Source organism: Hypanus sabinus, chromosome 23, assembly GCF_030144855.1.
Source record: "Hypanus sabinus isolate sHypSab1 chromosome 23, sHypSab1.hap1, whole genome shotgun sequence".
Lineage (NCBI taxonomy): Eukaryota > Metazoa > Chordata > Chondrichthyes > Myliobatiformes > Dasyatidae > Hypanus > Hypanus sabinus.
In genome coordinates this window covers 60,878,807-60,901,594 of record NC_082728.1, presented here as the reverse complement: position 1 = coordinate 60,901,594, position 22,788 = coordinate 60,878,807, and the positions used below count along the sequence as shown (strand labels likewise).

The following is a 22,788-nucleotide window of genomic DNA, read 5'->3' as shown; positions in this document are numbered from 1 at the left end:
GATGGGAGATGAGGACCTTGATACAATAGTAATCAGCAAAGAGGTAGTGCTAAGCAAACTTGTGGGCCTACAGATTGACAAGTCCCTGGTTCTGATGGAATGCATCCCAGGGTACTGAAAGAAATGGCAGAAGTTATAGCAGAGGCTTTGCTGATAATTTACCAATATTCTCTGGACTCTGGGCAGGTCCCAGTAGATTGGAAGAAGGTGAATATCACCCTACTGTTCAAAAAAAGGATGTAGGCAAAAGGCAGGTAACTATAGGCCAGTTCGTTTAACATCTGTAGTTGGGAAAAAGCTTGAAGCTATCATTAAAGTAGTAATAGTGAGGCATCTGTAAAGAAATGGATCCATCAGGCAGATGCAGTGCAGACTCAGCAAAGGCAGGTCCTGTTTGACAAACTTACTGGAGTTCTTTGAGGATATAACAAGCACAGTGGATAAAGGGAACAGATGGATGTTATTTATTTAGGTTTCTGGAAGGCGCTCAATAAGGTGCAGCATTAAAAGACATCCATAAGGATGCATAGACTTGGGGGTGATCATAGCGTGGATAGAGGATTGGTTAACTAACAGAATGCAGAGAGTTGGGATACATGGGTGTTACTCTGGTTGGCAATCAGTGGTGAGTGGTGTGTCACAGGGGTCGGCGCTGGGCCTGCAACTGTTCACGATATACGTTGACGATCTGGAAGAGGGGATTGAGTGTAGTGTATCAAAGTTTGCTGATGATACTAAATTCAGTGGAAAAGCAAATTGTGCAGAAGATATGGAGAGCCTGCAAAGAAATATAAGCAAGTTAAATGAGTGGGCAAGGTCTGGAAGATGGAGTACAATGTTGGTAAATGCAAGGTCATCCACTTTGGAAGGACAAATGTTAGAGCAGATTATTATTTAAACAGTAAAAATTGCAGAATGCTGCTGTGCAGAGGGACTTGGGAGTGCTTGGACATGAATCACAAAAGGTTGGTTTGCAGGTGCAGCAGGCTGTCAAGAAGCAAATGGAATGTTGGCCTTCATTGCTAGAGGGATTGAATTGAAGAGCAGGGAGGTCATGCTGCAACTATACAAGGTACTGGTGAGGCCGCATCTGGAGTATTGTGTGCAGTTCTGGTCTCCTTACTTGAGGAAGGACATACTGGCTTTGGAGGCAGTGCAGAGGAGGTTCACCAGGTTGATTCCAGAGATGAGGGGTTTCGACCTTTGGGAGAGATTGCATCACCTGGGACTGTACGCGCTGATATTCAGAAGAATGAGAGGAAATCTTAGAGAAACACAACATTGTGAAAGGGGTAGACAAGTCAGACGCAGGAAAGTTGTTTCCACTGGAAGGTGAAACTAGAACTAGCCTCAAGATTCAGGGGAGTAGATTTGGGATAGAGATGAGGAGGAACTGCTTTTCCCAGAGCGTGGTGAATCCGTGGAATTCCCTGCCCAATGAAGCAGTGGGGCTACCTCAGTAAGCATGTTTAAGACAAGGTTGGATAAATGATCGCATAGTAGGGGAATTAAGGGTTATGGGAAAAAGGCAGGTAAGTGGAGATGAGTCTGCTCAGATTAGCCATGAGCTTATTGAATGGTGGAGCAGGCTCGATGGATCATACTGCCTACTCTTGCTCCTATTTCTTATGTTTTTATGATTGGACATGAATGTTGCATTTGTGTACCAGATGAATCCAAAGACATGACTCATTTTGTGGTTCATATCCAAGAGACCATTGAAAAGATTAAGTGGGAGATCAGTTTCACAATTATAACACTCCAGGAAGAAGATGGAAGGCAACTACCCTACATTACCATATAATCATCGGTATAATTCTTTGGTGATTTTTGTGTAGTATAGGACCAAGGAGGAGAGAATATTGAAAATGGGTACTTATTGATCCGGACTTGGAAAAAGGGAGTTTGTTTAAGTATTGAGACTCTATCATTACTTGAATATTCAAAGTCACTTTGACGACTGTATTCATTCCTTGACAATTGTGTTTTGATGATTATAGTGTTGTCAATGACAAAAAGGAGGGAATCAAATCTGTAACCCTGAAATCTTTAGGAATTTGTAACTTTTGTAAAATGTACTGTAACAAAATGGAACCCATGAAATCCTAAGATGCTTTGCAGGCTTGGATGGGAGGCTTACAAGTCAGTTTTAAGAGAGAAAGCTACATGTTCTTTTTATTTTGGAGATAAGTTTTATGGCAGGGTGAGGGAGGGAGAAGAGATGTTTTGGCAATAGAGACAGACAGGAGAGAGCTTCTAAAGAACAAATGTTGGAACCAGGTAAGGATGAAGATAATGGAGGAATGTTAAGCATTTGAGCAACCTAATTACTGTTCTCTGCGAAAGATATAAAAGTGCTTTGTTTGAGACACAAGATGAAGCCATTTTCCAGGCAAATCAGCTGGAAAATAGAACTTCCCTTGCAAGTAATATAATAAATGTGTTATAATTTGATCTACTGAATTTGTTGTAGTTTGTAACTTTGTATTAGAAGATCTAGCTGAATGATACATGACATTCATCTGCACCTTGGATTTTTCAAATTTCTGCCTATTTAGAAAATAGTCTACGTTTTTTTTCCTTCTGCATGGCCATACACCTCCCTACATTGTATTCATTTGCCACTTTTGCCCAATCTCCGAATCTGTCAAAATCCTTCTGCAGCTTCCCTGCTTCATCAACATTACCTGTCCCTTCTCCTATTGTACTGTCTGCAAACTTGGCTACAAAACCATTAATTCCATCATCCAAATCTTTGACATATACGTAAAATGAAGTGGTCCCAACAACTAACCCTGCAGAACATCAATAGTCCCTTTATTTCTGCTCTTTGTCTTCTGTTCCATACTAGAATCAGTCCTGTAATACCATGGTGCCTTATCTTGTTAAGCAGCCTCATGAGCAGCATCTTGTCAAAAGTCTTCTGAAAATCCAAGCAAACTTCCACTGATTCTCCTTTGTCTGTCCTGCTTGTTATTTAGATGCTTCACCATTTCATTCCAGCGTGATGGCTTGCCAGATTTCCTTGACCTAAATAAATCCTCTAAAGTAACTTAATTATAACCAAAAATAGGGTTACCACTTAATACTAGAGCTCTGCAGAGCTGTTGTGATTTTTTCAAACAATACTTCCGCTCTTCTAAATAACTTGTAGGCACATATCAAATTAACCATATAACAATCAAGACTCCCAATTCCCAAGACTTTCCCCAGTGAAGTGGCAATGATTCATTTGTACTTCTTCCTCTCTAGTGCTTAATGTTCACAATGGCTGGAGAGCCCAATCGCAGACTGAGTAATTACTTTGCAGATCTCCCATATTCAGTCTGTAGGAGGAACCCTAAACTTTGGGCTGCCTGCCACTTTAATTATTCATCCCATTTTGACCTTCTGCACTATTATAACAAAGTCTAACATAAGCTCATTTTGCACCTAGGCATATCACAGCCTTTAAGGCTCACTCATTACGTTCCCCAGGTGTGGCATGGTAACACAGCGGTTGGCATAACACTATTACAGCGCCAGAGAAGCAGGCTCAATGCCACCACTCTCTGTATGTTCTCCTCATGACTATGTGGGGTTCCTCTGGATATCCCAGTTTCCTCCCACATTCTGAAGATGTAGGGGTTAGTAGGTTAATTGGTCACATGGGTGTAATTGAGCAGCATAGAAACATTGGGCCAGAAGGGCCTGTTACTACGCTGCATTTCTAAAATATTCACCACTCCACTCCCAGACCCATACTGTTTCTGCCAATTATCCATACGATATCCTGGCTCAGTTTCTCCTCTCTCCACTAGTATAGTCCGGCCTTCACAGCCCTATTATTAATATTTGTGCCTCGCATCCCCTCCTCCACCTTCTCTGCAAGTGATAATGCTGCCTGACTTACTCAGTGCTTCTTGTATTTTCTGGTTTTACTTCAAGTTCTTAGTCTTCCCTTGGAGCTAGTTCTGTTATTTCCAGAATTCTGAACTCCAACATACCATAACTTTGGCAATTTTACCATGCACCTTAAAGGTGCATGTGTACTCCAATTAAGCCAGCACTGTATTTAATCTTTTCTTTGAAGCATTCATCTCACCAGGTCATCTCCACACAAAATGCATACAAGCTCATGACATTGCTTTTCTCTGAACAACAACAAAAAGGACCTACCTTTGCTTGCTGGTTAACCAGATAATCTTTGGAATTGCTTTGCAGGGGTAGGGGCCTGTGGACAAGGAGGGGAAGAGAAGTGTTACAACAAATCTGAGGATTCCAAACCTTGTACAACACTCAAAGTCTATTCCTTGCATCCCCACATTTATGAATGCATTTCCTATTTAGCACTACCTGCACAGCAGTGATTTACTACAGCCTTCTTGCTCCGAAAGTTCAAGCAGACACAGGTATGTACTCCAGCACGCTTTCAAAAGGCCTCTACTCCAGCTGTGTGCTGCTGTAATGAAAACTGGTAGTCCTACAGCAACAGAATGATGATCTCACCACCTCAAAGTTCAATACGAGGTTCAGAGACTACAAGGGCAACTCAGAGCTGCACTCTGGTTTGCACAGCAAGAGTGGGCAGCTCTGGAAACCGACGGCACCTGCTCCACGTGTTGACCGACCACTGAATCCTCATCTCGTCACCTGCTGATGGGGCTGCTGTCTCTCCACTGCAGAAACATCCAGTTAGTTAAAAGCTCAATGGATTCACATCCATTACGTCTGTTGCAATTTAGGAATCTCTGGGCTGTGTAGCCAAAGAGAAAGAGACTGCAGGATCTGGGTGACTTGCCAACAGCTGCCACCACACCTCAGCCATGGGCTGCACTTGCAGTGTTGATCAGGATGCAGCCCCCAGCCCTGTATCTCAACACCAGGCAAACGAAACACTCAGCCCAACTCACTTAACACTAGTCTATTCACCACAGTGGGCTGAACCCTGAACCCAGTCCCTAGTGAAATAGTTGGGATAGCTGGCTCCTGACACAACCATGCTCTCAGTCACACATCTCCTACTGGATCCTGTAAATGCATCCTCCTGAAAACCAAACAGGATACAAATAATCACCATGCATGTTTGCTTTCACATTTTACATTTATTTCAAAGGACAAAATTTCTATTTCAATTTTCTCTTCTGGGATTTTCTAGCCTGTGCTGCCCAGGAATGTCACTGCATCCCATAAACTAATGCACACCTCCAATACCGTGCCCTTACATCAGTGGAATACAGTCCTGCAGACTGTATCCCCATTACCCATCCAACAGATGTCCCAGATATTCCTGGAATATTCAAAAAATAAATTAAAGGGAAGCAATAATGTTTCCTTTAAAGATAAAGCATAACAAGGCACATTGTTTTGTATCAGGCGTTCATGGTCCAAGTTTCCCCAGTTCAGCTTTTTTTAAAAATATGATTGTTTGCTTTTCTGTGTGGGGGACATTCCTTCATCAGTACATACTGACCATAAGGCACTGTTTTTTCCAGAGGTTGTGGCAATCGGTCATTTGAAACAGGCCACTGATAAAAACTGCCATCACTGTGTGAGCTGATGATCTGCCGCCCGTCTCTCTGCCATGCTACACTCTCCAACTGCTGTGAACAGAAATAATCAGAGGTGAATACGTAGCTCGATATACCTGGAATTACACAGCAGCAAGAATGATTCTTGTCCCACCAATAGCAAGGTGAACACATTTTCTTGCTAAAGACCCATGGGTGAACACCACAAGGTAACACCACTATCCAGGTCATGCTCTCTTCTTGTTACTGCACAGGAGCTTCAGGACTCACACCACCAAGTTCAGATACAACTATTACCCTTTAACCATCAGGCGCTTGAACCAGAGGGGATAATTTCACTTGTCCCATCACTGAAATGTTCCCACAACCTATGGACTCATTTTCAAGGATTTTAAAATTAATTTTCTTGAGATTTATTGCTTATTTATTTTTTATTATTTTGTTTTCCTTTCCTCATTTTATGTTTGCAGTTTGTTGTCTTTTGCACAATTGATGCCTGTTGTATTGGGGGCAGTCTTTCATTGATTCTATTGTGTTTCTTGTACTGTACTTACTGTAAATGCCCATAAGGAAGTGAATCCCAGGATTCTATGGTAACGTACATGTACTTTGATAGTAAATTTACTGTGAACCATGGAGGTGATATTTTTACTAAAAGTGTAAGTAGTACTTTTACCAGCTACCTCAGCAATTCCAGAAGCCACACGAATTTCTCTACTTCTCACATTCACTGTCTTGCAGCACTCAAATGTTTACACTTACGTTGCTAAACTTAAAACTATTTAATCTTTCTGAACACAAAGCCAGAAATTCATTCACCGCTAACTGTGTACTTCAAAGTTCCCAATGGAGTGGATATACTCTGATGTCTTCATATTTGAAAACTGGAACAAACGTTGGAAGTCATGATGCAAATGTATAGGATGCTTGTGCTTAGTTTTAGTTGCCCTGCTATAGGATGGATGTAATTAAACAGAAAAAAAGTGCAAATAAAAAAAGATTGACAAGGATATTGCCAGTACTTGAGGGTCAGAGTTTAAGGTGAGGCTCAGACTTGACTGTCGAGCTTAGGCCAGAGACCAATGACCACAGACTGGAAAGCATAATCCACAGAGCTTTGGTCAGAGACCGGTCCACCACTTTGCAGTGCATGGAGTAAGTTGCAGATTTCTGCGGCTCCACTTTTCTTTATACTTTACATCCCACTGACAGTTTTTAAAAAAATTTGATGATTTATTACTTTTACTGAAGGATTTAAGATTTAATTACGATGACAGTAAGTCAATCTGGTATTGAATTGAGAAGCGGTAAGACTTTTCCTGAATCGGAGCAAACTGAACAAATAAAGGCAGCTGAGGAACCAGTTACTTTAGCAGGAATATTTTCTTCAATACAAGATACGAAGTCAGAATTTGGACCGCTCAACATTTAGATTGATAAGCTGGTGAATACGTTATTATACAACTAAAGAAGCTATACTTAGAGAAGCCAGAAAAAGCAAAATATAATCTTTAAGTCAACAGAGATTCGTACAGTCGAAGATTAACCTCCTGAGATTTTTGCCAAAAGAAGGAAATACTGAGAAATTATGAGTGAAATGTATAAACTAAATTTGTATCCTTCTCTCCGGTACCCAGCGCGGATGATAATTTCTCCTGAGGGCTCTCAGACACAGAGAATCTACTCTCCCAGGAGGGATGGGCGTACATTAAAAATCTTAAAGTAAAGCCGATTGCTGAATAGGTAATTCTGATGTATGAGAGGTCTACAGATCTCCTGAGTTAAGTTTATTCTATGCTTTTTGAGTCTTTAGTATGGGACGTAGCTGATTAACCTTTTTTTTTATTCATTAATGTGTGAGAGTGTTTGAGTATACACACACACACACATATAGTGTGTGTGTGTGTGTGTGTGTGTGTGTGTGTGTGTGTGTGTGTGTGTGTGTGTGTGTGTGTGTGTGTGTGTGTGTGTGTGTGTGTGTGTGTGTGTGTGTGTGTGTGTGTGTGAGAGATTTGTAGAACTCTTACAGTATTATACTATTAAGATCCGTATAGGAACTGCCGTGTATAACTCTTATATTTTTTTTTGTCTCAACATTATTATAGTTTCAGGTTTGTTTTATATTTTATCTATATATATACACACACACACACACACTTTTTTTTCTTTCTGAGAAGAACGAACTCTGTTTGTAATATTATTTGCTTGGATTTACTTTTTTTTCCCAATATGTGATTAACATCCTTCAGATGAATTTAAGATGACCGTTGTCAATTAAGTTTTTTTTTTATTATTGTTAGACATAACATTGCAGTATTTGAAACTTATTTGTTCTTTTTATTATGGCTATTTTGGGTGAGATTATTATTTCAATTTAATATATGTAGCTACAAAATGGAGGATAGGATTAGGGTTATTAGTTTAGCATGCGATTGCCTATGGAGGAGAGTGGTGGTAGAAGGGAATTGGTTAGGTCTGAAATCCCCTCTACCACCACTCTCCTCCGTCTAGCCGAATTAGTTCTTACTCTCAATAATTTCTCCTTTTGCTCCTCCCACTTCCTCCAAACCAAAGGTGTAACCATGGGAACCCGCATGGGTCCCAGTTATGCCTGCCTTTTTGTTGGCTTTGTGGAACAGTCCACTTTCCAAGCCTATACGGGTATCTGTCCCCCTCTTTTCCTTCGCTACATCGATGACTGCATTGGCACTGCCTCCTTCACGCATGCTGAGCTCGTTGACTTCATTAACTTTGCCTCCAACTTTCACCCTGCCCTCAAAGTTACCTGATCTATTTCTGACACTTCCCTCCCCTTTCTTGATCTTTCTGTCTCCATCTCTGGAGACGGCTTATCTACTGATATCTACTATAAGCCTACAGATTCTCACAGCTACCTGGATTATTCCTCTTCCCACCCTGTCTCTTGCGAAAATGCTATCCCCTTCTCACAATTCCTCCGTCTCTGCCGCATCTGCTCTCAGGATGAGGCTTTTCATTCCAGGACGAAGGAGATGTCTTCCTTTTTTAAACAAAGGGGCTTCCCTTCTTCCACCATCAACTCTGCTCTCAAACGCATCTTTCCCATTTCCCGCACACCTGCCCTCACCCCATCCACCCACCGCCCCACTCGGGATAGGGTTCCCTTTGTCCTCACCTACCACCCCACCAGCCTCCAGATCCAACGTATAATTCTCTGTAACTTCCGCTACCTCCAATGGGTTCCCACTATCAAGCACATCTTTCCCTCCCGCCCCCTTTCGGGATCGCTCCCTACGTGAGTCCCTTGTCCATTCATTCCCCCCCCCCCCCCCCATCCGTTCCCACTGATCTCCCTCCTGGCACTTATCCTTGTAAACGGAACAAGTGCTACACCTGCCCTTACACTTCCTCCCTCACCACCATTCAGGGCCCCAGACAGTCCCAGGTGAGGCGACACTTCACCTGTGAGTCGGCTGGTGTGGTATACTGCGTCTGGTGCTCCCGGTGTGGCCTTTTATATATTGGCGAGACCCAACGCAGACTGGGAGACCGTTTCACTGAACACCTACGCTTGGTCCGCCAGAGAAAACAGGATCTCCCAGTGGCCACACATTTTAATTCCACATCCCATTCCTATTCTGATATGTCTATCCATGACCTCCTGTCAAGATGAAGCCACACTCAGGTTGGAGGAACAACACCTTATATACTGGCTGGGTAGCCTCCAACCTGATGGCATGAACATTGACTTCTCTAACTTCCGTTAATGCCCCTCCCCTTCTTACCCCATCCCTGATATATTTAGTTTTTTTTTCTCTCTCTCTCTGCCCATCACTCTGCCTGTTCTCCATCTCCCTCTGGTGCTCCCCTCCCCCTTTCTTTCTCCCTAGGCCTCCCGTCCCATGATCCTTTTCCTTCTCTAGCTCTGTATCCCTTTTACCAATCACCTTTCTGGCTCTCAGCTTCACCCCATCCCCTCTGGTCTTCTCCTATCATTTTGCATTTTCATCTCCACTCCTACTTTCAAATCTCTTACTATCTTTCATTTCAGTTAGTCCTGACGAAGGGTCTCGGCCCAAAACGTCGACAGTGCTTCTCCCTATAGATGCTGCCTGGCCTGCTGTGTTCCACCAGCATTTTGTGTGTGTTGCCTGAATTCCCAGCATCTGCAGATTTCCTCGTGTTTGCCGTTTAGATTTTATTATTGGGCAATTAATATTTGTTATATCACTTTTTGGATTCATGGTATAGATAACCAAGATTGCCCTTCATGGTTACATCTGGAGGAGAATTCGGTAACAAGGTTTTCTTTAGCTTCTTTATTAGGAGCTCCCCTGCCTTTTTCTCTCTCCAGAATAGGTAGACAAGGTCTCAATCCTACTGTTAAACGTACTTTAAAAATTTGGCTTCAGTTTTGTAGATTTTTTGAATTAAATAACTTTGTACTCTCTAGTAATATCCATTTTAACTTTTTCTTTAAACCATCAACTCTGGATAAGGCTTTTTTAACATGGAAAACTAAGGGAATAAAAACTTGTTTAGATTTGTTTTCAGAGGATTGTTTAATGTCTTTTTCACAATTAATGGATAAATATGATATATCTAGTACACATTTTTTAGATATTTGCATGTTAGGAATTTTTTACGTGATATTTTACTGAACTATCCTTTGGCTTGCTCATCAAATTTGGTTTATGCTATTTATCAGTTTAAACCATTTCAAAAACGATTAATAGCTATTGTTTATAAACAGTTAATGAATGCATGTATGTTGCCTAATAAACGTACTTGGGGGGGTGGAGTTTCAAGATGGCGGCGTAAGCATCTGCCTTTTAGGCGCTCTTTATTTTTTTAACTATAATCACCCTTTAATTAGACCTTTTCGAACTTAATCATATGAGTTGCTACCTTTGATTGACCCTTTTTCCCTAAAATAATAGTTGATCTAATCTTGTCAAACCTAAAATGGCTACAAGTAAGAAATCGGCTAAGGATCCTGTATCCATCGACGCAATTGTTGGTCTTTTGGACACTAAACTGGATGTTAAATTTGCGGCTATGGAAAGTAAATTGGACAATAAACTGGATGCTAAATTTGCGGCTCTGGAAGGTAGACTAGAAGGTAAATTGGACAGTAAACTGTTAAGTTTTGAAAGGAGGATTACTTCGAAAATATCCGATCTTGAAGGAGTTGTTAAATCGCTTGAAACTAAGTTTCAGTCGCAGGCGTTAGAGGTTCAACAGCATGGAAATAAGATCACGACTCTTGAACAATCAATTTGTGAAAAAGCACGTATAATTGAAGTGTTAGAGAAGAAGATAGAGTCGACTGCTAAAACTTTAGATCAGTACAAGTTTAAAATTACTGATCTTGAAAATCGTTCTCGCAGACAGAATTTGCGCATCATCGGAATTCCCGAAAAAGTTGAGTCCGGTGATTTAACTGAATTTTTCTCTAAATTACTGTGGGAAATTTTCGGTGGTGAAGGTTTGAAAAATGAACCTGTTATTGACCGCGCTCATAGAGTTGTGAGGCTTTCGTCTGTGTCTGATAAACCACGAGCGGTGATTGTTCGCCTTCATTATCCTCGTGAGAAAGAGCTTCTAATTCGATTAGCTCGTAAAAAAGGTATGATCTCCTACAGAAATTATTCATTTCGAATAGTTGAAGACTATTCGTATGAAGTTATGAAAGCCAGGATCGCTTTTAAACCAGTGATGGCAGAGATTCATTCGTTTGGTTTTAAACAAGCTTTAATGTATCCAGCGAAGCTTAGAATGGTGCTGCCCGACAACAGTCTACACTTTTTTATCACTCCTGAAGAAGCGAAGAAATTTGTTGAAGAATATCGATCCTCTAGTGCAACTTGAACTATGAGTTACATTGAAGATTTTTTTTTTGGAGAGAGGATGTTATTTCATTTTAAGTTTTAACCCTGGAAGTTGGGTTATAACTTCTTATTTTGAACTATGGGTCTGGGTCTTTTTTTTTACTACTATTATTATTGCTTATAGATGCTGTTTTAATTTTTATAATATCCTTTTTTTATATACGTTTGTATTTTGTAATAATGAATTATTTTTTTTCAAAATGTCGTTTCTTCTTCCCATAAGTCTTTACTTTTTATAAGCGTTTATTTGCTTGCCTGTATTTAGAAATGGAACAAAGGTTTTGAATTCTTTTTCTTTAGTTTTTTTTTAAATATGTTGTAGTGTCTATTAAATCTTTTTTTTTTATAAAAATATTCTATTTTGATAACTTTTTTACTATATTTTCTTATTAGATTGCTGAATTTATATTCATATTTTGTAATATGGCTTTCTCAAAATGTCGTTTCTTCTTCCCATAAGTCTTGGCTTGTGAAACGTCATCTTTGTATCTGAATATGGAATTTCTTTTTTAAAGGTGTATCACATTTTTAAACTTTAATGTGCATTTTTTTTTATTAATGATCTTTCTGGTTTTACTATTTTAGTTTTTTTTTGATTTGTCTGATATGGGTGTGTATGTGTATGTGTATATATATATATATATATATATATATATATATATATATATATATATATGTAGGTATATATATATATATATATATATTTTTTTTTTTTGCAACTCTATATTTTAATTGGGGTGTTATATAGTTTTTTCTTAAAAAATTTTCTTATGGAGCTGCCATCTTGAAATGGGGGTAATATTAGTATTAGTTTATGCGCCTGCCGCTTGGCTTTCTTTCAAAGGGTGGGGGGAGGGGGGAGGGATCTTTTTTCATGCTTTTGCTTTTTATTTTTTTGCTTTTAGTTTATGGGCTGACTTTAAATTGTTAATATTGTTGAGGTGTCAGGATCTCCGGTTGCTCCTGAATCAATTTTCCTTCTTCCTAAATTGTGGGTTATGTGTCTTTTTAACCTTTTATGATACACACAATTAATATTGGTATGATGGATAAATCTATTAACTTTATCTCGTGGAATACTAATGGTTTAAATCATCCGATTAAACGTAAAAAAATATTTAAAGTATTCCATAGATTGAACGCTAATATTATTTTTGCACAGGAGACCCACATTAGGAGGGAGGATAATCAACGTTTTTTTAGGTTCTGGAAAGGTCAACAATTTCACTCAAATTGTACCGCTAAAATTAGGGGTGTGTCTATTTTTATAGACGCCTCAATTTCGTTTACACATTATGAAATTATTTCTGATCCACAGGGTAGATTTTTGTTGATAACTGGTTCACTTTTTAATCGGAAAGTTGTTTTAGTTAATATTTATGCTCCAAACTTTGATTGTCCTGAATTTTTTAAACGTTTATTTACTTCTCTTCCTAATTTGAATGAATATATGTTGATTATGGGTGGAGACTTTAATTGTTGTTTGAATCCTTCGATGGATAGATCTAAACCTATTCGAACTCTTCCGAATAGATCAGCTTTACTTATTAATTCTTTTATGGTTGATCCTGGAATTACTGAAATATGGCGGTTTTTGAATCCTAAAGGTAAAGAATTTTCATTTTTTTCACATGTATATCATAGTTATTCTAGAATTGATTACTTTCTTATTGATCATCGTTTATTAACAGATGTTATTGATTGTAAATACGATTCTATTGCTATTTCGGATCATGCGCCTTTGAAGTTATCTATCAAGATTTCGGATTCTTCTATCAATACTAGATCTTGGAGACTTAATGCTACTTTACTTCAAGATCCAGAATTTATTACCTTCATAAAACAACAAATTGACTTATTTTTTTCAACAAACTATAATGAAGAGATTGATAAAGGAATACTTTGGGACTCTTTCAAGGCTTTTATTCGTGGACAAATTATTTCATATTCCGCTGGTAAAAGAAAACAAAGATATTCAGATATAGCTTTATTGGTGGATAAAATTAAAGAAATTGATAAGATTTATTCCGTTACTCCTACCAAAGAACTTTATAAGAAGAGAGTTGAGCTTCAAATGGAACATAGTTTATTATTATCTTCTTCAATTGAGAATCAATTAATTAAGACTAGGGCTCAATTTTATATTCATAGTGATCGAACTGGTAAATTGTTAGCTAATCAATTAAAAGCTATTTCGACTAAGCGACAAATTATTAAAATTCGTAAACAAGACGGTAATTTAACTACTGATTATAAAGAAATCAATAACACTTTTCAAGATTTTTATAAATCTTTATATCAATCAGAATTTGACGGTGACCGGTTTACGATGGATAATTTTTTTAATAATTTGAATATTTCTAAACTGATAGATGAAAATTGTAGCTTGCTTGATGCTCCTATTTCTATGGATGAAATAAGAGAGGCTATCTCATCAATGAATTCAGGGAAAGCTCCTGGTCCTGATGGTTTTATTGTAGAATTTTTTAAAACTTTTTCTTTATTGCTTTCTCCTTGGCTATGTGAAATCTTTAATGATGTGTTTGTTAAGAAGAGATTACCTCAATCGTTTTATGAAGCTACTATCTCTTTAATTCTTAAAAAAGATAAAGATCCTACCTTATGTGCATCTTATCGCCCTATATCATTATTAAATGTAGACTCTAAGATTCTTACAAAAATTTTAGCCATTAGATTAGAAAAGGTATTACCACAGATTATTTCAGAAGATCAAACTGGTTTTATTAGGAATCGATATTCCTTTTTTAATATTAGAAAATTGATTAACATAATTTATACTTCATCTCCTACAACCCCAGAATGTGTTATCTCATTAGATGCTGAAAAAGCCTTTGATAGAGTTGAATGGACATATTTATTTAATGCATTGAGAAACTTTAATTTTAGTCCTAATTTTATATCATGGATTAAATTAATATATTATAAACCTGTTGCTTCTGTTCTTACAAATAATTATAGATCCTCTTTTTTTCAATTATCTCGTGGTACGAGACAAGGTTGTCCTTTAAGTCCTTTATTATTTAATATTGCATTAGAACCTTTAGCTATTGCTATTCGTGAGTCTCCTAATATTTTTGGTATTACCCGTAATGAGAAGTTATACAAATTATCGCTTTATGCTGATGATTTGTTGTTATATATTTCTAATCCTAGTAGGTCTATTCCTGCTATTTTATCCTTGTTGGCTCAATTTGGTAGTTTTTCTGGTTATAAGTTAAACTTAGATAAGAGTGAGTTATTCCCTTTAAACGCGCAAACTTTATTGAGTGATAGGATGCCATTTAAAGTTGTTACTGATAACTTTATCTATTTAGGTATAAAAATCACCAAGAAATATAAAGATTTATTTGGACTGAATTTTTTACCTATGCTTCATCAAATTCAGCAACTTACTACTAGATGGTCTTCCTTATTTTTATCATTAGTTGGTCGGATTAATGCTATTAAAATGATGATTTTACCGAAATTTTTATATTTATTCCAAGCTTTACCAATTTTTATTCCTAAATCTTTTTTTGATAATATTGATTCAAAGATTTCCTCATTTGTTTGGCAAAATAAAAATCCTAGGTTAAGCAAAAGGCAATTACAAAAGTCTAAAAAAGATGGTGGTCTAGCTTTACCTAACTTTAGATTTTATTATTGGGCGAATAATATTCGTAACCTAATGTACTGGAAACTAGATTTGGATTCACCTGTGTGCCCACAGTGGGTAAATTTGGAATGTAGTGAGGTTAAGGGATATTCTATATTTTCCGTTCTTGGTTCTTTTCTTCCTATTGATTTAGCCAAATTCAATAAACAGATATCTAACCCTGTTGTTAAACATACACTACGAATTTGGTTTCAATTTCGCAAATTCTTTAATCTGAAAAACTTTGCTCTGGACAGCCCTATTTTATGTAATTTTTTTTTCAAACCTTCATTGACAGATCAAGCTTTTAGTATATGGAAAAGGAAAGGTATAAAATGTTTTCGTGATCTTTTTTTTGAAGGTACTTTGATGTCTTTTGATCAACTATCCAACAAATTTGAATTACCTAAATCTAATTTTTTTAGATACTTACAAATTAGAAATTTCTTACATAAAATTCTTCCATCTTTTCCTAATTCAACTCCATCGGATTTTTCAGATTTGATTTTTACTTTTAATCCTTGTCAGAAGGGATTAGTAGCTTTTATTTATAACATGATTATGAAGATACAGCCAGAAATATCGGATAGAATTAGACAAGAATGGGAAAAAGAACTTCGATGTAATATATCAACAGATAAATGGGAAAAAATTTTACAAATGGTTAATTCCTCCTCTATTTGTGCTAAACATGCTTTAATACAATTTAAAATTGTACATAGAGCTTATATGTCTAAAGATAAACTTGCCCGATTTTATTCGCATATTAATCCTCAATGTGACAGATGTCACTTAGAAGTGGCTTCATTGACTCACATGTTTTGGACATGTCCCACTTTACATAACTATTGGAAGGACATTTTTGATGTCATTTCCTCAGTATGGAATATCGATTTACAACCCCATTTTATTACTGCAATTTTCGGTATACCAAATGAAGATGGCAATCAGCTTTCCCCTTCAATCAGACGAATGATTGCTTTTGTAACATTAATTGCCAGAAGGTCTATATTACAAAACTGGAAAGAAGTAAATCCTCCTACTACATTTCAGTGGTTCTCCCAAACTATTTCTTATCTGAGTTTGGAAAAAATCAGAAGCACTATCTTTGATTCTTCAATTAAATTTGAAGAAACCTGGGGACCATTTATTCGACACTTTCATATGAATTAATTTGGCTTATTTCAGATCCTTTTCTCTACTTATACTTGTTCAGGTATGGAGTTCTGGAGTTTTTCTTGACACCTTTATATATTTATAAAGTGCTATTATTGCCCATGTTAGTTTTAGTTTAGTATTTTTGTTCATTATATATTTTCTCTCATATATAATTTCAATTTTTTTTTCTTTTTTCGACGATTATTTTTGTTTTTCATATATATTTATATAGACTTGATTGATTTATGTACCTTTTGTTGATGGATGTTTTAATAGGATATTATTATCCTATTACTAATGTAATCTCAAGTCTATTGAATCTGTAATCTATTCATTATTTTGTGTTGTTTTTTTTATATATGAAATTTAATAAAAAGATTGAAAAAGAAAGAATAAACGTACTTGGGAAACAGAACTTCAACATTCACTTTCAGAGGATCAATGGAGTAAAATTTATTATCTAGTAAATCATTCATCTATCTGTGCACATCATTCCTTAATTCAGTTTAAGATAGTACAGAGGGCCCATATGTCCAAAGATAAATTAGCACATATTTTTCTAATAAGCCCTATTTGTGACAGATGCAACGCAGAGGTGGCTACTTTGACTCATATGTTTTGGTCCTGTGTAAGATTAAATGATTTTTGGAGGGATGTGTTTAGAATATTATCAAAAGTTATAGGTGTGGATTTACAACCTAATTCACTTACGGCAATCTTTGGGATCACTCCAGAGGAAACAGGAAGTGTTCCTGCTTCTGCTCAACATGTGATAGCCTTTTCAACTTTATTGGCAAGGAGAGCCATCTTGTCACACTGGGAAGATTCTAATCCGCCTACTGTTTTTAACTGGCTCTCCTCCATTATGTCCTGGAGAAAATTAGAAGTTGGACATTTGACACATCTTTTAACTTTGAGCAAGTCTGGCGACCTTTTATTCAATACTTTCATATGATGTAATTTTTTTAAGGAAACGTTTTATTTATCCGTGAAGGTACGGAGATGACTGAAAGGATGTTTTTTTTTATTTCTTTTTAATTCTATCCTCAAATGGACTGCCCAATCTTTCTTTTTTTTTGTTTTAGGTTAGTTTAGCGTTTTTTTTTCTTCTTATATAATAAAATTTCCAATTTTTTAAATGATTTGTCAAGAAGAGTTGCGGTTTCTTGTTTATATATTATATATAACAGCGTAACAATATATTCAACTGACTTAGACAGTCTACACTTTTTTGCTGTTTATACGCCCTTTGTACCATATGTATGTAAAACTTCTCCTCTGATTTGTATTTTTTTTCTTTGTTGAAAAATCAATTAAAAAAATTGGAAAAAAAATGAAATGGTCAGAGACCATAGACGACAGGTCATATTCCTTGGAACACTGGAGGCCAGAGGTGATCTTGGAGTGTACAAAATCATGAGGGACATCAATATGTGAATGCGCTGTCCGTCTGGGTTGAGGAGCCAAGAACAAATTGGACTTGGATTTAAAGGTGAGAGGGTGAATTGGAAATTGAAGGACAACTTTTTTTTTATATAAAAGGTTGGTATGTATGTGGAATACACTGCCAGAGAAGTGGCTGAAAGCAGGTACATTTACAACTTTGAAGAACTGACCAGGCACACAGATTGGAAAGATTTAGGCCATCAGCTAAAAAGCTGGCTAATGGAACTAGCTTGGATGGGGCATCTTGGTCAGCATGTAGGCCTATCTCTCTGCTGCACAAACTCTATGAAACATGAGTCACAAGCACCAACTGGTTCACTGTTAGTCTTTGCAAGACACTATAGATCTCATTGGATTTGGTCTGCATACAACTCCAGACAAACAGCAGAATAGCTGACTTGTCATTAAGCTTTGGGTTACCTGAAACAACAATTAAAATTATGCATGGACTGCACTAGCCCTTTGATGCCACCAGACACAGTAAATGATGATGGTCACAGATGGATTCACAAGGGAGCAAGTACCTGGTCACCAAGAAAGTGGTGTGTGGCTTGGTTGGCCTGCAAGTCCCACAATATGACAAGGCCTCTACTATATCCAACCAGAATCTGATGGGGGTTTCTTGGGTTCTCCTGCAGGGCTTCAACAGATCCCAGTGAGCGTCGACTTCGATAATCATCTGGTACACTGGAGAGAAAAACAAAAATCAGCCACTCATTTTCAATCTCCCTATGTATCCACTGACATATCCAATAACAGAGTCCTTGAATAACAGAGATGGTCATTGAGAGGCTACAAGACAGGACAGAAGTTCCCATGAAGCAGAGTGTCTTTGAATCATTCTGAGTGACTGAAAGATTTTTTCAGTTTACATTCTAGCTCAAACTGTAGCTCAAATTTATTGTCAAAGTATATATACAATATATAACTTGAGATTCATCTTCTTGCAGACATTCACAAAACAAAGAAACAAATAGAATTAACTTTTTAAAAAAACAAGACCACCACATTTCCAATTTGCAAAGGACAATCATACAAATAGTAAAACAAAAGGTGAGGCCAAATTTAGATTGAAGGAACAACAGCTTGTATTCTGTTTGAGAAGCCTCCACCCTGATGGTGTTAACAGCGAGTTCTCAAACTTCCGGTAATACCCCCCAACCCCCTTCACCATTCCCCATCCCCTTTTCCCTCTCTCACCTTATCTCCTTGCCCACCCATCGCCTCCCTCTGGTGCTCCTCCCCCTTTTTCTTTCTTCCATGGCCTTCTGTCTCCTTCACAAATCTACTTCCCAGCTCTTTACTTCATCCTCCCCCTACAGGTTTCACCTGTCACCCGGTGTTTCTCTCTCCCCTCCCCCAGCTTTTAAATCTACTTCAATGTTCTTTCTCCAATCCTGTCGAAGCCTCTCAACCCAAAGTGTTGACTGTACTCTCTTCCTAGACGCCACCTGGCCTGCTGAGTTCCTCCAGCATTTTCTGTTGCACCAGGTTCTTTAGTTGGTTCAAAAAGTACATCCTTAAAAGGGAAATTACAGACTGCAGACTGCACCAACTGCAGTTCAAAGTACCAGTATATTTACTAGAGTGTTTAGTAGTGTTCTGACTACTAGACAAATTTAGACAATTTAGTTTCATGACTACTTGGATGATTCTAGACAATTCCCAATAATTTGCAATGACAACCCTTCCAGTGTTACTAAAGGGGGTTTCTTCTTTTTTCTTTGTTACTGTGTATGTAATCAAAAGGGCTTCTTTGTTTTGCTAACAAGCAGGAATGCTCCTTTGTTGCGAGAGAGTGCTGGAAGCTTGTTTGGGTTAAAATTTACTGATAACGAGAATGGTATTCCTTTGTAAACCAAATGGAGATTAATGTTCTTTCTTCTGAGTCTGTAAGCTTTTGTTGACGGGCTTTTGGGCAGATCGGCACGAGGGGGTCGAGAGAGAGGACGCAATGCTCTAAGCTGGGCGAGGATCGGACCCCAAGCGGGGGTCCGAGGCCAGGAGGTACTCCGAGGAGTGGGGGGGGGGGATGAAGCTAAATGTGCTTGGTTGACCACTTCGGAGGGTCCTGAGCTGCGAGTCGAGGAGTTCGGAGGGGAGCGAATGGTGGCCAGAAGACTTCAGTAATTGAGCTCTAATGGTTGTGCACGAAGTGGTTTGGACTTTGATAAGTTTGGCGCCTTTTCTTTATTTTTTTCTTCATATATACTGTATCATTATTAATCACTTAGTTATAGTAACCTTTATAAATTGTATACATTTAATCGCATATGGTGTACTGTCTATTTTTGGGCGAGGCGGGGACATCACACAGCATCCACACCAGCGGATTACGCAGTTTGGCGGGGCCGAAGGCTGCTCCCCCTAGATGAGAACGAGCTGAGCGAGCCTGAGGCGACCCAGGGGGTTACACTTGTAATGTGCTTTATTATTTTATACTAAAAGTACATCGGGATTGCCCCAAATACAACTATGAAGCAAGCCAAACAAGGGCTAGATCCATTACCAACCAATTATTTGGTCTGACCAGAATTTGTGTCCAGCGTCACTTTGCAACAATTCCCAAAGGAAATAAACATGCTCCATCTAAAATGGAGTGGAGTAAAGCAGTCACTTGGGATACGAGCCATTTCAAGCTGAGGCAGGTGTGAAAGAAAATTAAATCATATGGTCTGTGAAAACATCATGTTTAGATTTGTAATACTTGTTTCGGTACTGGAGAAGGAGCAATTGTTTGCAAAGAGAGGATAAGATTGGGTGAGGAGGCAGGGAGGTACTTTGGCACATTTGAGGGAAGAAATAACAAAGGAGAATATCAGCTATCGTTGTGGTCTGGAAAACAGGCAGGGTGGCAAGCAGTTAATGGGAATCTGGTCTAGCTCAAAGACAAAAGTGGGGTCAGTGGTCATCCTCTGAATAAAACATTATTTTCTGGGAGGAGATAGAAGGGGTGTAGGCAGAGCAGCTGGTCGAATGGTTCAAGTTTTGGAGACAAGACCACAGCCTCATTTACTGTTACACTGGAGGCAAAGATGGAGACACTGTAATCAGCAATAAAGACTATTAAAGCAAAGTTTGGGGTTTTCTTTAAAACCACAATGTTCTTTGGTGGGGTGTGGGGGTGGGGGGGGGGGGAAGAGGAAGCATTTTAGGTCATAATGGTCCAGCCAGGTGTGGTTCAAAATGGTTAAACAAGCTGTCTGCTGCAAACACAAATGTCTCTGGATGAGGAACATGCAGGGTTTGATAGAAACAGGAGACAGATCAAAGAAAGAGAAATTAATGTTTATGGTCATGGCGCCCAGTGGGAAAGAATGGAAAGGTGGAAAAAATTGAGATCTAATACAGTGGGTTGGGCAGCAAAATAGATAGTGTAAAGTTTAAATAATTTCACAAACGTTGCTAGGCAGACACCAGCACCAAAGCGTCACCAACTGCCTTCAATTTCTTGTCACTCATTTACTTCAATAATTTAAAAGAGAAATTAATAAATGGCAACAAGCTGATGATTAACAACTTGTACCCCATACCATCTCAGTACGAGCTCATTGGGTGACATAAGCAGACAGGAGCCAGACCTGGTTGGAAGCACACTAAGGAGCAAAGACTTACTTCTGTAGAACAGCTTCCTGGGTGATTGTTCTCTCTTCCTGCTCTCTGAACGACGGTTGTTCCACCACAAACACACAGCCACCTTCTGTTCCCAGAAATAACATATCACCAGATGAATGAGGCAGGACCACAGTTATTGTGGTGACACTTGGTGGAGCACTGTAAACAGGAATTTAGTTGAACCAGAGAGCAAGAATGAAACAAACCACAGCACTGCCTGGTGAGGATACAAGTAATCTTTAAACAGTGTGCACCAATTCTCTCAGACAGCATACTGCTACTGAACACATACTGTTCACATACCAGTGAACAGAACAGAAAGTGATCCCATCACAACATTGTTGCCTCCATAAAACCAAGAAACTTTGATACAGATTCCCCACTTTGGTCTCACTATTACCTGTTCTCTTCACCTGTCTATCACCTTCCCTAATAGCCCTCCTGCCCTTTCTTCCACGGACCACTCTCCTCTCAGATTCCCTCTTCTCTAGCCCTTTACCTTTTCCACCTATCACCTCCCAGCTTCTTACTTCATCTCCCTCCCCCACCTACCTGGCTTCACCTATTAATTTCTAGCTTGTCCTCCCCCCGCCCCCCATCTTCTTATTTTGGCATCTTCCCCTTTCCTTTCCAGACCTGATGAGATTTCAGCTCAAAATGTTCATTTCCACAGGTGCCTGCCCTGCTGAGTTTCCCCGGCATTTTGCATTGCTATGGATGTTCCAGGCTTCTGTTTGATTCTTTAATGTTGTTAGAGCTGAGGGTGACAGTGGGGATAAGTTCTCACTACCTTTTAATGCTGTCAATGGCATCAGTCTCAAATAGCTTCTGACAACCAAGTCCAGCATCTGGCCTTAACATCTGGCTTAGATACTAAGCCCAACAGAACCATTCCCACTGACAGGAGAAAGGGCAATGATGGGTTACTGCCACCTTAAAACTAGTTACTTCGGGCAGATGGGGCTCATCAGTCATGATGAGGAGTCAAACCACCGCCTTGCAGCTATACCCACTCATAGGGATGGCTTCAGGAATAAACAGCCAAGGAAAAGTCAGTCCTATGTTGAGTTCAGTGCCGACTGGTAATTCCTGCAACACTACTGGTGCCATCAGTGTTCTGCCACTCCTTTGCGTTCATCAGCTGCTTGGAGAAGGGGAGCCTGCTACACGGGCAACAGCTTGATCTTGATACCAGTGAGGCTTGCAGATCATGAGGTAACATCCATGGTTGGCCCCAATCTGCAGAGGGCCAAACACTTCTGCTGCTGACTACCAAAGCAATGCTCTTAAAACAAAGGTCAACTGCACACTCAAAGCAGAGCTTGATAACTGACCCCATTTGTAGGATTTGAGAACATTACCATTATTATTGAAATACAATGTGGAATCAGCCTTTCCTGCCCATTGAGCTGCACCACCCAGTAAACCCCGATTTAGCCCTAGCTGAATCATAGGACAATTTACAATGACCAATTAACCTACTAACCAGTATGTCTTCAGATTGAAATCTGACACTCTGAGTTGTAATAGTGTC

The 22,788-nt window shown here is 38.7% G+C and overlaps 1 protein-coding gene across 3 annotated transcripts in view; it reads right to left on the bottom strand.

The window, feature by feature from the left end:
* Nucleotides 1-22,788, bottom strand: part of llgl2 (LLGL scribble cell polarity complex component 2) — a 195,586-nt gene that overhangs the window by 55,556 nt on the left and 117,242 nt on the right. For all 3 annotated transcript variants that reach the window (XM_059948976.1, XM_059948975.1, XM_059948978.1), the window contains exons 6-9: nt 21,255-21,413; nt 18,164-18,326; nt 5,453-5,582; nt 4,159-4,213 (exon numbers count right to left, since the gene is read on the bottom strand). In XM_059948976.1, coding sequence (XP_059804959.1) covers nt 4,159-4,213; nt 5,453-5,582; nt 18,164-18,326; nt 21,255-21,413 — 507 coding nt within the window. The remainder of the gene's footprint in view (nt 1-4,158; nt 4,214-5,452; nt 5,583-18,163; nt 18,327-21,254; nt 21,414-22,788) is intronic.